At 41.7% G+C, this 13,435-nt stretch overlaps 1 protein-coding gene across 4 annotated transcripts in view; it reads right to left on the bottom strand.

The window, feature by feature from the left end:
* PDK3 (pyruvate dehydrogenase kinase 3) overlaps positions 1-13,222 on the bottom strand; it is a 61,877-nt gene extending 48,655 nt beyond the window's left edge. For 2 of the 4 annotated variants that reach the window (XR_014227439.1, XM_082304308.1), the window contains exon 1: positions 12,977-13,222. Coding sequence is in view for 2 of the 4 variants with exons in the window: in XM_082304308.1 (XP_082160434.1) it covers positions 12,977-13,082 (106 nt within the window). In the remaining 2 variants the exon portion in view is untranslated. The remainder of the gene's footprint in view (positions 1-12,976) is intronic. The other 2 variants (XR_014227440.1, XM_082304307.1) reach the window with 1 other exon arrangement.
* Between the last annotated feature and the right edge of the window lie 213 nt (positions 13,223-13,435).

Genomic DNA, 13,435 nt, shown 5'->3' with positions numbered 1-13,435 from the left:
GTAAAAGACAGGGCTTTGTAAAACCCAGTGAAGATGATGAAGCAAAGGGAAAAAGAACACACACAATGTAACTGGAGATGCTGACTCTTGCTGGCCCTCACTGTCTACCACAGGCTGCCTTTAAGAAAGCTGTACGTTGAAATTGGGTTCCCTTTTCTGACCTACCACGTTGTGCTACAGGATAGCAACCAGAACCCATATGTCTGTTCCAACACAGGCAGCCAGCAGATGGCCAAATTTAAGGATCCGGCCCACATTAACCTTAGGTATTCAGACTGTTTTCAGACATCCCAGACCTAAGCTTCAGCCCAAGTTCCTTCATTACTCTCTAAGGTTATTTCCACTAACACAATTTTCTCATTAAAGTGCCCTATTTTAAGGACATGCTTTCACTTGGCACATAGGATCAGCATATTAAGAGACTGATTCTATGTCAGCAAGGAAACTGGACAAACTCTGAAGTTTCAAAAAATGAAACTTGAAGAATTAAGAACAGGAAAATAGTTTTAGATCTTACTGAACTATAATAAACATAACATTTTTATGAAGTCTGAACAATTAAGTTCTGTTAAACAACTCCTGCCAGAAAACCAGCTAAAGCCAGAAGAATTAAAGTCTGCAAGTAAGTAAGCTTTCCCACATAACTTGTTTCTGTTCTTCAGTCCAATTCCCATTCCTAGTTGCACCTCTGCAGTCTCAGGGAAAGCACACTGACAGAGGTACACCAAATCTTCTCAATCTAAATTATTTATGCTCATAGATGAGAATTTAGTTGTTAACACTGTATGACCATTGATTTCCACTCTGTGCTATTTCATTGCTCAGTGCACTCCAAACTAGCAAGCTCACATGCTAGTTCGCTTTCCAGTTAAACTTTCCAACAGTCATGTGACACAGCATACGGCTCAATTACCAGAGCTGAAGTACAGAAACAGTTGAGCTTAATAAACCATTCCCGATTTACGCAATTCAACTAACAACAGATCCAAGTACTCTTTGACTGCCAGGCCAACTGCAGCATTTACTTTCTATTCCAAAGGAAAATTTCAGGATACCGTTCACTAATGAGAATGCATTAGCCTGTATTTTGTTGTCTACCTGACCAGACCAAATCCCGTGACAAGCCAAAGGTCTAGACTTCAGCTTAAGAAGTTCAAAATTAAACAAGTAGAACTAGTCTTCAATTTGTACCTAGAAAAAAATACACTTATCTCCACTTATTTCCAAAATCTCTGAAACAGTCAGCTTGTTTATGTCTCACGTGTATTAATTACTATGGCCATATAGAGGAACACTACTGGTGCCAAGAGAAAGTCAGTTCACTTTTTCATGTAAATGCAGGTTAAGGACAAAATGTCAGACAGCTGTCATTAGCACAACTGGACAGCTCAACATGGACAAAAATCATTACATTTATTATTAAATTAGCTATATACAAATGTAATAATAAAAAATATAGTAATCATAATAATTTAATATGTTACAATATATAACTTGTGAATTCCAGTAAGCCTGTTTCAAGTAAATGGTCCTCTGAATTAAACTGACTGTGCTGGAAAGCAGCTTAACTTAATACTGAACTGGAGCAGATAAACAGAAGGAATTAACAGATGCACAATACACTGTAGATCTATCAAAGTCTTAGTCAAACTGCATTCATTAATTGTAACTCTTAAAGCCACAGCCTTCCATTCATTGAAAGGACTCAAGGGAAGATGTCTGTCCATCTCTCCAGAAGAAAGGTTTATCAGACAATCACTTGTAAAAGCTGTATATCAGTACTACCTCCCATATAAACCAACCCAAATTAAAATAAAAGCATGAATTTTAAAAATAAGCTTCTCTGATTTAAAACTAATATTTAACTGCTTACCACTTAGTTCTAATGAAATAACTTCTTGAGTATTTTAAAGCATTTGCCAAGAAAAAGCACAGTAATCAAAAGGATCTATAAAGTTTAATGCAGAGCTGCTCAAGCAATTACCCACAGGCTGAATTATTTTTCAGTCCAATTCACATAGGCCCAAGGCTGTCTTTCCTTAGGACATTTTGGGAGTAGGCTGGAAGTCAGATCAATCACTTTAGCAGCTAAGCTTGGTTTTGCCTATATCACAGGCACTCCCCACAGTACATGACAGGCAAAGAGCCAAAACGTTCTTAGGACAAACCGTGGCCCAGATCAGGTTCCTGATCCTAGAGCCATCCACACAACCCAAAGACCCCCTCCCTAACCAAGCGCAAGGAGCCTCTAAAAAAACAGTGGCTCTTCAGCTTATACCAGCTCCTCTTCCACTAACGCTCCTCAGACCTCCGAGAGCAGGAAAGAGGGGCAGCGCGTCAGCCCTGGCCTACCCTGCGATGGGGCTCTCGGGCTTTCAAACAGGAGATCTTGGACAAAACAAATCCAGTGATTTGGTCTGGCAAGACTCGAAATTTTAAAACAAATTTTAAACTTTTTTGTTTTAAATGAGGATGAGGCTTAGAACACCAAGCCAAAGAAACTTTATTCCCCGTTTGTTGCTCTCTGATCAGATTCTGTTACAATAAACTGACCAGAAAAGACTTAATTTTGCTCCTTTGCCTTATAATCACCTTTTCCTCCCATAAAAGGTGATGATCTATTTCACATTGAAGGTTATAATTAGATATTCTAAATTTTTAACACTCTCCCTAAGCTGTCACAGCTTTGACAACCTCCTCCCTAACCTTTATGGAAAACTTCCATAATTCCCACTAACTGTTCCAGAAAAACACAAATTTCTGCTTTATCCTTTATTCCCTGTCAACATGCCAAAGGGAAAGATATTCCAAATCTCCACCATAAATAAAATTAACATTTATGAGCAAAGACTCTCACAGTTAATATCAATTACATAAAACACTGCCAATACCACATGGTCCAGTTTCCCTTCAGTGTCTGTGAGGTGAAATGTATTAGACTGTTAATCATCTTGTTACAAAATGCTTTTGATGATTAACAAACCACATTGCAAAAAAGTTTAGAGGATTCCTCTATGCCACTGCTAGTCGCCAGGGTTTGAATGTATTTATCCAGTCTATAAAATCTTTAAGAAAAGCATAAACAAGGACTAAAGCAAAGAAGGAGCAGTTAAAATGGAAATTATTTTTAACAAAAAGTCATTTTGTAACTTTTTAACTTTGCCTCTTTCTCTAGTTACACAGTCTTAAACCTAATTCTGAAAAATATCAACTAAAATTTGCACAAGTGTATTATTTTAAGAAATTAAGTCAGTGAAAGTATTTAAAATATTGTGTTACTTATTTTACATTGACTACAAACTAATGTGACTGTTTATATATACACACACACACACACACAGAGTAAGAGTAGCCTCTTACTCTGAAAATAATTTAAACAGGGCAAAGAAACATGTAAGAGACAATGTCACATTTACATAGAAAGGTTCAAGAGGAAAAAAAGGGTCAATATAATAGTCTCTTATAACACACAAAGCATCAGAAAAAGGAGAAAAATTGTATATCTCAGCATCACAGTTTAGTGCTCTAATCTGTCCTTTCAGCCTACTATTCCAAGAAGAAAAATTACATTTAACTGAGTCCAGGAAGACACACAAAATCATAAACATATTTTAAAATGGATAAGTAGCAGCCCATAAAATACTTAAGCAACTTTGAGAAAAAGGTGGCTTTTAAAAAGCACTAATATATTAAGGATAACTGGCATCAAGAAAAGCTGCTTTAATATAGCAACTACGGAATTAGATAAAACAATTCCTAAGTCTATGCCAAATTCTATTACGGATTATATTGGTTTTGGACCATGGGGAACTGGAGAAATACTACTCACTCTCCACAGAACAGTACTGTGAAGATCAATGACTGCTAGTGAAACATAAGAGTATCTATGGAGTGTTATTCACGTGTACTGAGTTTGGCTGGGATGGAGTCAGCTTTCCTCACAGCAACCCGTAAGGTGCCAGCCTTCAGATTTGTGACTACAAGTGTCGATGACAGATCCGTGTTTTGGCTGTTGCTAAACAGCACTCGCACAGCATGGAGGCTTTCTCTCTTTCTCCTGCACTCAGCCCCCACCCAGCAAGCAGGTTTGGGGGTGGGTAAGAGGCTGGAAAGGGACGGAGCCGAGACAGCCGACCTAAGCTGGCCAAAGGGATGTTCCATATTACATGATGTCATGGCCAGCAATAAAAAACTATGTGGCTCTGTCTCCCAAGACAGCCATTACACTGAGACCAGCTGGGCATCAGCCTGCTTGTGGGAGGTGGCAAATGACTACCTTTGCATCACTTGTTTCTCTTCCTCTTTCCTTCCTTATTAAACTGTCTTTATCTCGACCCACAAGTTTTCTCACTTTTGCTCTTCCTATTCTCTCCCCCATCCCAACGGGGGGTGGGAGGAGGGTGGCAAGCACCTGCATGGGTGCTCAGCTGCGGGACGGGGTCAATCCACCAGAATGCTGCACTTTTACTACACAGCAATCGCATCTTGAAGTTATCCCATATTTTTTTGTGATTTTTTTTTTTTAATTAAGAATTTCACATGGGACTGTACCAAAACTTCATAAAAAGCCAGGTACAGCATCTACTGCTACTGCCTTAGCACACACCAAATTAACCTGGAAATCAGACTGCCTCAATACAATCTATTGTCTCTTCACCACCTTCTTATCTCTTGATGCTTATCTATGTATTACTCCGTTATTAACTCTATCATTTTTTCAGCTACTTCAGTCAACCTGACTTATTCTAATGTCCTCCTCTTCCTTTTCTTTAAAAGACCAATAGCATATTTTCTCACTTCCACAACCATCACTATCAGTTATTTCCATGAAGCCTGTAATCAACAGCTGTGCTGCCCCAGGCACTCCCATTTGCAGAAGAAAGTGGTCAGCTACTCACAAAACACAACACTGGCTTACTTCTACCGGCACCCACTAAGCCAAGAGGATCTAAACATCCTTCAGCTTCTCCAAAATTTGTATCAGGGACAGGAGGGAGGTGTGATTTCCTTTAAGTTTCTGGATACAATTTATCTTTTTCTGAAGAGCAAAGCAAAGATGAATTCAGTCATCTTTATGGTTATGTACTTACTTTAAACAAGTAAACACTATACTTCAGCATTCTCCGCAATTACTATAAATTATCTCAGCACCTTTTTCTCTGCTTTTCTATCCCCTGACTTTTCACCTTAGCTGTTATTTGTACTGCAACCCAAGATATATATGTCCTTGTTTCCAGTTCTCATATGATTCTTTTTTCATGAACAGTATTTCTGGAATTCCTAACACTGCTCTACTGCTCTCTTATCTTCCGCCTGCATCAGAATTTCTCTTTCAGAAACTGACAGATCATCTTATATTCCTTATGTCTTAGGAGAGACCCTGTCTACCTATTTCCTTAGCTTGTAGTTATGCTACTTTAAAAATTATGCTACTTTAAAATCACTAGCTGTCATTTCTTCCATTCCTGAGGGGAAGGAATGCTATCAATTCATTATCATTTTCATCAAAATTTAATTAAGTTTCAGATTTTCAAGCACCTCCTTATTAGTCCAAATCTAGTCTAAAGCAGGCACTTCAACAATTTCTACCAGTTTCTGGGGGGAAAAAAAAAAAAAAAAAAAAGGTGTCCCAAACATTCTTAGATCTGCAAATCCTATCTTTTTGTCCTTCCACAAAGTAGTTTTGTCAAGTTCCCAATTTCTGTCAAGCTGTATTCTCTATCACTTCTGTTACTTGCTAAAAAAACCCAACCAAACAAAACCAAAACCACACAAAACCAAAAGAAACCAAAACGTTTACTGCTTCATGCAGATTAGGCATTCTTGTCTTTTCTTTCACCAAAAGACGTTCCACTGTCTGCTCCAACACCACATCAGCTTCAGCAAAAAAACGCATGACATCATAAAAGCATAACATCATCTCCCAGCTGGAGCACCTGAAGGCAGAGGACCGCAGCACCACCTTTGGTCAGTCCAAAGACAAACAGAATGCAAACTAAGAAATTTTCTGCCCTTTAGGGAAACAAAACACAATCAATCCCATCAGCTGGAGGATGCTCACTTGCAGACTACTAGCCTGTGCTTACAGGCAAGAAATGGCCAGCCAAATCACCTACTGAGGGCAGAATTTCCTGTGCTTAGCCTTTATAGCACACACCCCCCTCCACTCTCAAAAAAAAAAAAATCTACTGCCTTGTTGATCCAGTTCGATCATCCACAGCAATTTATGGAATTTGTATTATAACTATACTAAAATACCAAATTCAGTATATATGAAGTCTCAATTACTTACAGAAATGAAGTGTTCCTTTATTGCATAATCAAAACAGTTAAAAATTTAAACAAAAGCTAACATTTTTCTGGATAATTTTGCAGAATTGCACTTACAAAGATTTAGCTAGCAGAATAAAATTTGAAAACAAACCTTTTCTGGGAAAAAAAAAAAAAGAATTGACTATCAAGCAAGCACACTTAATCCCTGAAACAGTCTCCAAAAGCAACTGATACAGATAATTCTGTAAGTGAAATGCACCATGATCTAACACTACATAGTACTCCCACGCACATACAAAAATATCTCGACCATATCACAGTTCAATAGTGACTACTGAACAAAGTTTTCTAACCACAATGACTCTTCCAGACCTTCACAACAATCAATACTAGGCCTTATCAAAACCTTCAATATTACATAGAGTATTGGAACATCACTGCCTGCCAGAGACTGGCGGAGTTGTAAATAGTAACAGGTTATAAATAACAACAGTTGCATCACAGAAAGGCTTCCAGCTACTTGCTGTGCTGAACCCCATTCAAAGAAAACCCCTTTCTATATATTATGAAATGCAAACTTTATCCATGCTTAGATCCGGAGAAAGAAGGACTGAACACGGAAAAGCAATAACCCCAAAATAACTCAAGAACAAAAGCAGGCAGACAATCTAGCTTTCACTGAGACAAAAGGATAGTCTTTCAAGGTAAAAACAAAAGAGTAGTAAAATGATTCTATTCCAACGTTACGCAAAACTCCTATCAGGATTCTATTTAAAGCTCTAACAGACACATTTTGAAGAGTAATATTGAAAATCCTGGAAAAGCCAGAAAAGTTAATTCCATGGTATTTTCATAAGGCTTGAAATAACTCATTTAAAGAATGTATTTAGCTTTACAAAATCAAGATAAAATATTCCATCACAAATACCTCACAGTGAAAAAATTCCAGGCATCAAAGGGTCCCAACCTATCAACAAAAGCTATAACAAAATTTCTGGTTGGAAGCTGAAGCCAGTCAGATGAAAATAAACAACAGTAATGTATGACTAGCATTCACCTTTCTGATCCGATTCAGTGGTTAGCACACCAATGTTTAACATTCATGTTACGAAGACGTGTTTTTTGAAGATGCATTCAAATCAAGTCTAAGGTTTTAAGGTCAATGCACAGACAGCAGTAGAAAAAACACAGCTGCATGCAATAAATGGCAGGCAATTATTTAACAGTACCTTCTAGCCCTGAACTTTGGGAGTGCCTTAGATTCACAGTCTCTCCACCAATGTTGTGTTAAAAAAAAAACCAAACAAACAACCATGAAACTTCTGATGTCTTTTTGTGTGAAAAATTTTCTAATAGTCGTCTTTCATCAGAAGATTAAAAATCATGTTTGGAGACATAAGGCTGCTTTCAACCTCTACTTTCCTACCCCCACATCTTGTTGTTCCAATTGTATCTGCTAGCTACCTTTTCAATGTCACATTCTCAGCTCCAGTGCTGATGCATGCCTGCTGCCAACAAGACAACAAGCAGTGTAAACACTCTTCCTGAAACCTGATCTGCGCATACACTGCACATACAACTGACAGCAATCAACAGCATTGCCAGTACCTGGCTGACTCTTTAGATCAGTTTTGGAAGAGGCCCACAAGTTTCCTCAAGACAGGTAAGTTTAATAGGTAGCACATAAACTAAACAATTTCATACCAAAAATTATATTTAAAAATGAGGAGGATCCATTGCTCATCTTTTCCTCCAGCTATGCCCCAGGACACAGCAGTTCCCGAACTGCATGCACTCACTGTGATTATCTGCTGCGTGCTCAGCTGTTCACAGTACAGTACCATTACTAAATTACAACCTTTGCGATATTTTTCAATACCAGTAGCTGTAGCAGCTGCCACAGATATTTTGATTGTAACCTACGAAATCAGGAACTCTTAAGCCACGTTTCACAACAAGAATTCACTATGATTCACTATCTTCTATCTTAAATATATACATGACTTTTTTTCCCAAACTCAATAGTAACTATGTGGTATATGAACACTAACATACAACAAATAAGGAGTAAGTGCCATTTTGTTAAGTTATACCTATATGTACAAATGGCTAACCAAAAGCAAAGTTTAACCTCGCAGCTACAAAATTGATCCAAAACATTTCGTTTGAGACTTAAAACAGAAAAGGCTAGAATATAGCTAAGTACCAAGATAGCTTCAGTAGTAAACAAGCTCCAAAAGCACATGGTGCATGTTTTTGACGAAACAAATCTCAGACTCTCGGAAGTCTCGGGCACTCCATCAGCTGCACAGTAGTAATGAGAGTATTACATGAGTATAGTATACTGGCATACATTCACAATATAGCACTAGCACAACTTCAAATGACTCTTTCTTGCATGATCAGAGGATTACACAATTTATATTCCACCTTTGTCTTTATTTGTGCCTAATTATTTTACGTGCAACCTTTTCAGTACAACCACTCATTTCATGAAATGTTTGTTAATGTTTTTACTGTCGTCAACTGAGGTACCCCAACATGACCCAAGGCAAGCAGTTGCATGGCGCTTGCTAGCTGGGGCACGTTTCAGCCTTAGCACGACTGTAAGGGTTTTGGCTCACACCTAGCCCTTACCAAGCCAGCCTGTAGTGCACCCAGAATGAGCTCAAGCCTCTTTGTGTCTGTCTTCAAATGCTAGGACACTCCTAGACATAGAAACTCTACTTTCCTCAAACAGATCCGTCTGATGGGTTATTTACTTTCCCCAGGCATACATGACCAATTGGTTACCGATGTATGTAGTTGCTGATGAATATTATTGGCTATTTGGGATTGACCTGTCATCCTCTAAGGCCTGCCTTGCACGCTGAAGCAAATCTAAATTGAGATGCTGTATCAAAGCTGACACAAAATATGGATCTCCAGTATAGGCATTTTTTTCCCCAAACAGTTTAGCCCCAAAAGTGTACAAAGATTCGCGTACCTGAATGCTAAACTACATCTGTACTTACAAGTCTATTTCAGAAAAGATATTTTAGTAATTATAGCAGACTGGGTCATTTAGGAATGCTTGCACTTGGAAATCTACTAAAATAACTTCCAGAGCTGAATCCAGTGGGTTTGGGTTTGTTTTTTCCAGACCAGAATAATTATGGAGGCCTGGATAAACCTCAAATGACATGCTAACATTAAACAAGGTCAAAACTTGTTTATATTAAAACACACTTACAGAAGGTCATTCTTTGCAAAGGAATGAGATTGCACAGGAACCGTGGGAAATGCACTTTGTAAGAAAGAAATTGAATGAACAGTTTTGAAGAAGAGTGTGCAAACAGAAAACGAACACACACAGAAAAGAAGAAAGCAGCACAGACAATCTGAGCACTCATAGCTTGTGACACAGAGGTCCCAAGCCCATGACACAGTAACCTCTTACACAGTTGCGGCAGCTACAAAGATAGCTGCAAGCTCGACAGAAAGTAAATCACATACAGCAGAATGTGGTATGTTGACACAAATAGGACTCAGCTATAAAAAAAAAATCAAACCCGAGAATCACTGCTTTAAGTATTGCTTTCTGGTTTGGTTCACAGGTTTTTAGTACTATCAAGCTAGCTTAAACAGCCAAACTGTCTTTTATAGTGGTTTAATTAACTGAATTAAGCTACATGAGAAAGTTTTAAAATAATCATAATAAATTTCTATCATTGGAAAGCAATAGAGACTCTACAGCCCCACTATGCACACAATTGTATTCCATACAACCCACACTGTTACTCAGTAATAAAAAAAAAAAAGTCTGAGCTGTATGTCAGTATACATTGCCACCAACTGTGTTTGAAGAGACTCTTCAGTCCATGAGAAATATAGTTTCTCTCCCCCTGCTCACCAGGATTTTGCAGAGACAAATTTAGAAGCCAGTTTAGTCTAAACCAATATAATCAATACAAAAACGAAGACGTAAAGACCGTATTGTAGTTTCATTATTGCCAGAAATGAAGTAAAAAATCCTCCAAAAAAATCTGAATTGCCGTAAGCACAAACTCCCCCCCCCCCTTTTTTTTTAATACAAGAAACACACGTACATCAGACAACAAAATCACAGACTGCCATGAGAGAGTTATGCACACATTTCCTTTGGGCTTGTTCTTCTTTAACACGCGTTGAAAATTTAGTCACCTTTTTGTAACACAAGCACTACATTTACATAGCTCAACAAAAATACCATTTCCTTTTAAGTGAGACATTAGGTAGCCTCTATAAGCTGACTACAAAACAGAGTGTCTTCTTCCCATCAAATAGTCAGGCTAGGCAAACACAACTGAAGTGCACCTTTACTATCACGCCCCTTATGCTCAGCCTATTTGCTCTCTTGAATACTTGCATCCGATGCCACCAGCAAATTCTTTTTTGGGTAATTCAGGTAGAAGTAATGTAGCTCCCCGATACAGTGCATATCATCCAGGCCTTCCATGCCTTGAGTGGCAAAATTCTTGCACCAACATCTTACGTTTTGCTGCCAATTTCTCCTCTCGGCCTCTGAAGCCTCCAACAGAACTTGAAATTACCTAAAGCCATCAACACCTAGGATCACACAAGTTAAGAAACCACATTGTTTTTAATCTATTTGATTAAACTGCTGTAATCTTCCTACTCGATGTTTCCTAAGTAAACACAGGCACTGAAGAGAAAGTAAGTGAAGATGTTAAGTGGCCCATAAGGCTTACGATCAAGCTGATAGCTTTAGCAAGGCTGATGCCACGTAAGCCTACTAATCTTAGAAGCCTAAACCATAGGCATTTTTTTCTTCAGAGGTTTTAAACGTCAAAAACTATATAGTTTCCTGTCAGCCTTGAGACATGAATACACTTAAGTATATAGCCTATGTGCACACAAAATTCCATAGACGCATCCAGTGACAACAGACTGGAGCATATCCAAAGAACAGCGCTGGCCAGGCTGTAACATACTGTTCTTCCCCTCTTTTTTCCACTAACATAAACCAGGCTTCAGATCATAAAATGAGACGACTACTACTTCCTGGAGAATCAGGAGACACTTTTCAAACCATAAAGTAATACAGATACTGCAAGATAAAAGAAAAAAACAGCATTATTAAAAGGCTGCCACACAAGAGATATCCAAAAGCAAGTAGTACTGCAGGGACAACTTAGAATGGTAGAAATCCTTACCGAAAAGCAAAGTTTTGCCAGAACATCCAAGTCATTAAAACAAAGACTGAAATCTTTACACCTCTCTGGTCACAACCAAAAAGCCTCACAAACATTAATATTTCCCCAGCAACAATTTACAAACCCAACTTTCAAACGGGCAATGGTGAAATGAATTCTTTAGTGCCAGGACTACAACGAAGATATTCTAAGTTTTAGGCCATTTCTCTTGCCAGTACAGAAAGACATGGCATAAGTAGCACAAATACCAGAGCAGGGGAAGCACAGCAGCAAAGGAAGGGGCGGGGAAGTGAGAACAGACTCAAGTGAGCAGAGACCAGAGAAGGAAAGCATGAGTTCTAGTCAGGTTCTCCTTCTAATGTAACACAGGGCAAGGTGTGATTTTTTTTCTAAGATGGCAGAAAACCCTGTCTCACTGAGACGTGGTAGCAAGCCCAGTGCTGTCTGTTTAATGCTTGCAGCGTTCTTTCACTAATACCACTGCCATAAATGCACAATTGTTTCCACTTTTAATCACTTTCTGGCTTAACACCACTGGCTCATTTTTGTCTTCTCGTACCTTTAGAGTAATACTGGAATAACGGAACATTCTATTAAGCTTCATCGTGTTACACATGGCCTTTATGTTTACTCAACCTGCAACATTCATAGGATAATAAAACCTAAACAACTCTCGCGTCAGAGAGCAGGAGCCAAATAACCTCTGATACGGATGTGAGAAGTTTATTGTTATCTAGATCAAAACATCAGTTTTCTAACAGCAACACAAGTCATTCCGGGGTTCCAGTCCAGTGTTTCTAAGAAGAAAAATGCTATTTATTCACGAGCAATGCTTCCTAGAGCGCATGAATTTTCCATGAACGGGTCTCCTACGCAAGTACTGTCAGAGTTCACGCCCGAGGTTTCAGTAAGCCAATCTCTGCACGGCAGATTAAAATTTTCACATTCAAGATCAGTAACTCGCTCTCTCTCCTTCAGTTGCTAAGCTGACAACATTTCAGGTCAGAAACCCTTATTGTGACCCTCTTCCCCAGGGAGCTCGCTGCCCGGGAATAACGCAAGGCAAGGGAGGCACGCCTGCCTCTCCAGCCTCCTGGCACCTCACCTCAGGAGGCCGAGGCGGCCAGGCGGCGCGGCGGTGCTGTTTACCACCGGCTGCCGACGACCACGCACGGCCGGCTGTCACCGCCGGCCCCCATCCGCCTGCGGGGCCTCCCGGGCCGAGGGAGCCGCCGCCAGGCCGGGCCGGGCCGGGCCGGCCCCGCGGCGGCAGCGCGCACCGCCCGGCCGCCCCCCGCCGTGACGGCGCGCCCCGGGCTCCCCAGGCCGCACGCAGGGGCGGGCCCCGCCGCCCGGACGCTGGGCGAGGAGACGAGGCCTAGGCACCGGCCTCCGCCGCCGCGGGCGGGCCCTCGCCGCCCCTGCGCGGCGGGAGAGCCGGGGCGACCCCCGCCCCCCCACCCCGCTCCCGCAGCGGCGGGGGGGCGGCGGGCGGCCCCGCCACTCACCGAAGTCGAGGAACTGCTTGATGGAGAGGGGCGAGGGGGAGAAGCGGGAGTAGTACTCGATCTGCTTGGGGATGGCGCTCTTCAGCAGCGCCCCGCACAGCCGCATGGCGCGGCGCGGCCCGCCCGGCTCCTCTCCGCCGCTCGGCTCCGCTCCGCTCCCCTCCCCTCCCCGGCAGCGGCGCTAGGGCGCTGGGGCGGCGGCGGCGCAGCCACCCGCGCTCCTGCCAGGGGAGCGGCCCGCCCGCCCGCCGGCGCCCGTCGCCCTCCGCGGCCCGGCCCGGCCCGGCCCGGCGGGAGGGGCGAGCGGAGGGAGCCGCCCCACGCGCGCGCCCGCGGACGGAGGGGAGGGGCGGGGCGGGGCGGCCGCGAGTGACTGGCGCGTGTCGTCCCCGCGCCGTCCTGCCCCAACGGCCGGGGCGCCCCCGCGCGCAGGCGGAGGGCCGCGGGGGGGGCGGGGCG

Source organism: Platalea leucorodia, assembly GCF_965183815.1.
Source record: "Platalea leucorodia genome assembly, chromosome: 2".
Lineage (NCBI taxonomy): Eukaryota > Metazoa > Chordata > Aves > Pelecaniformes > Threskiornithidae > Platalea > Platalea leucorodia.
Note: the sequence above shows the minus strand (reverse complement) of the source record. Positions and strands in the feature narration are given on the sequence as shown.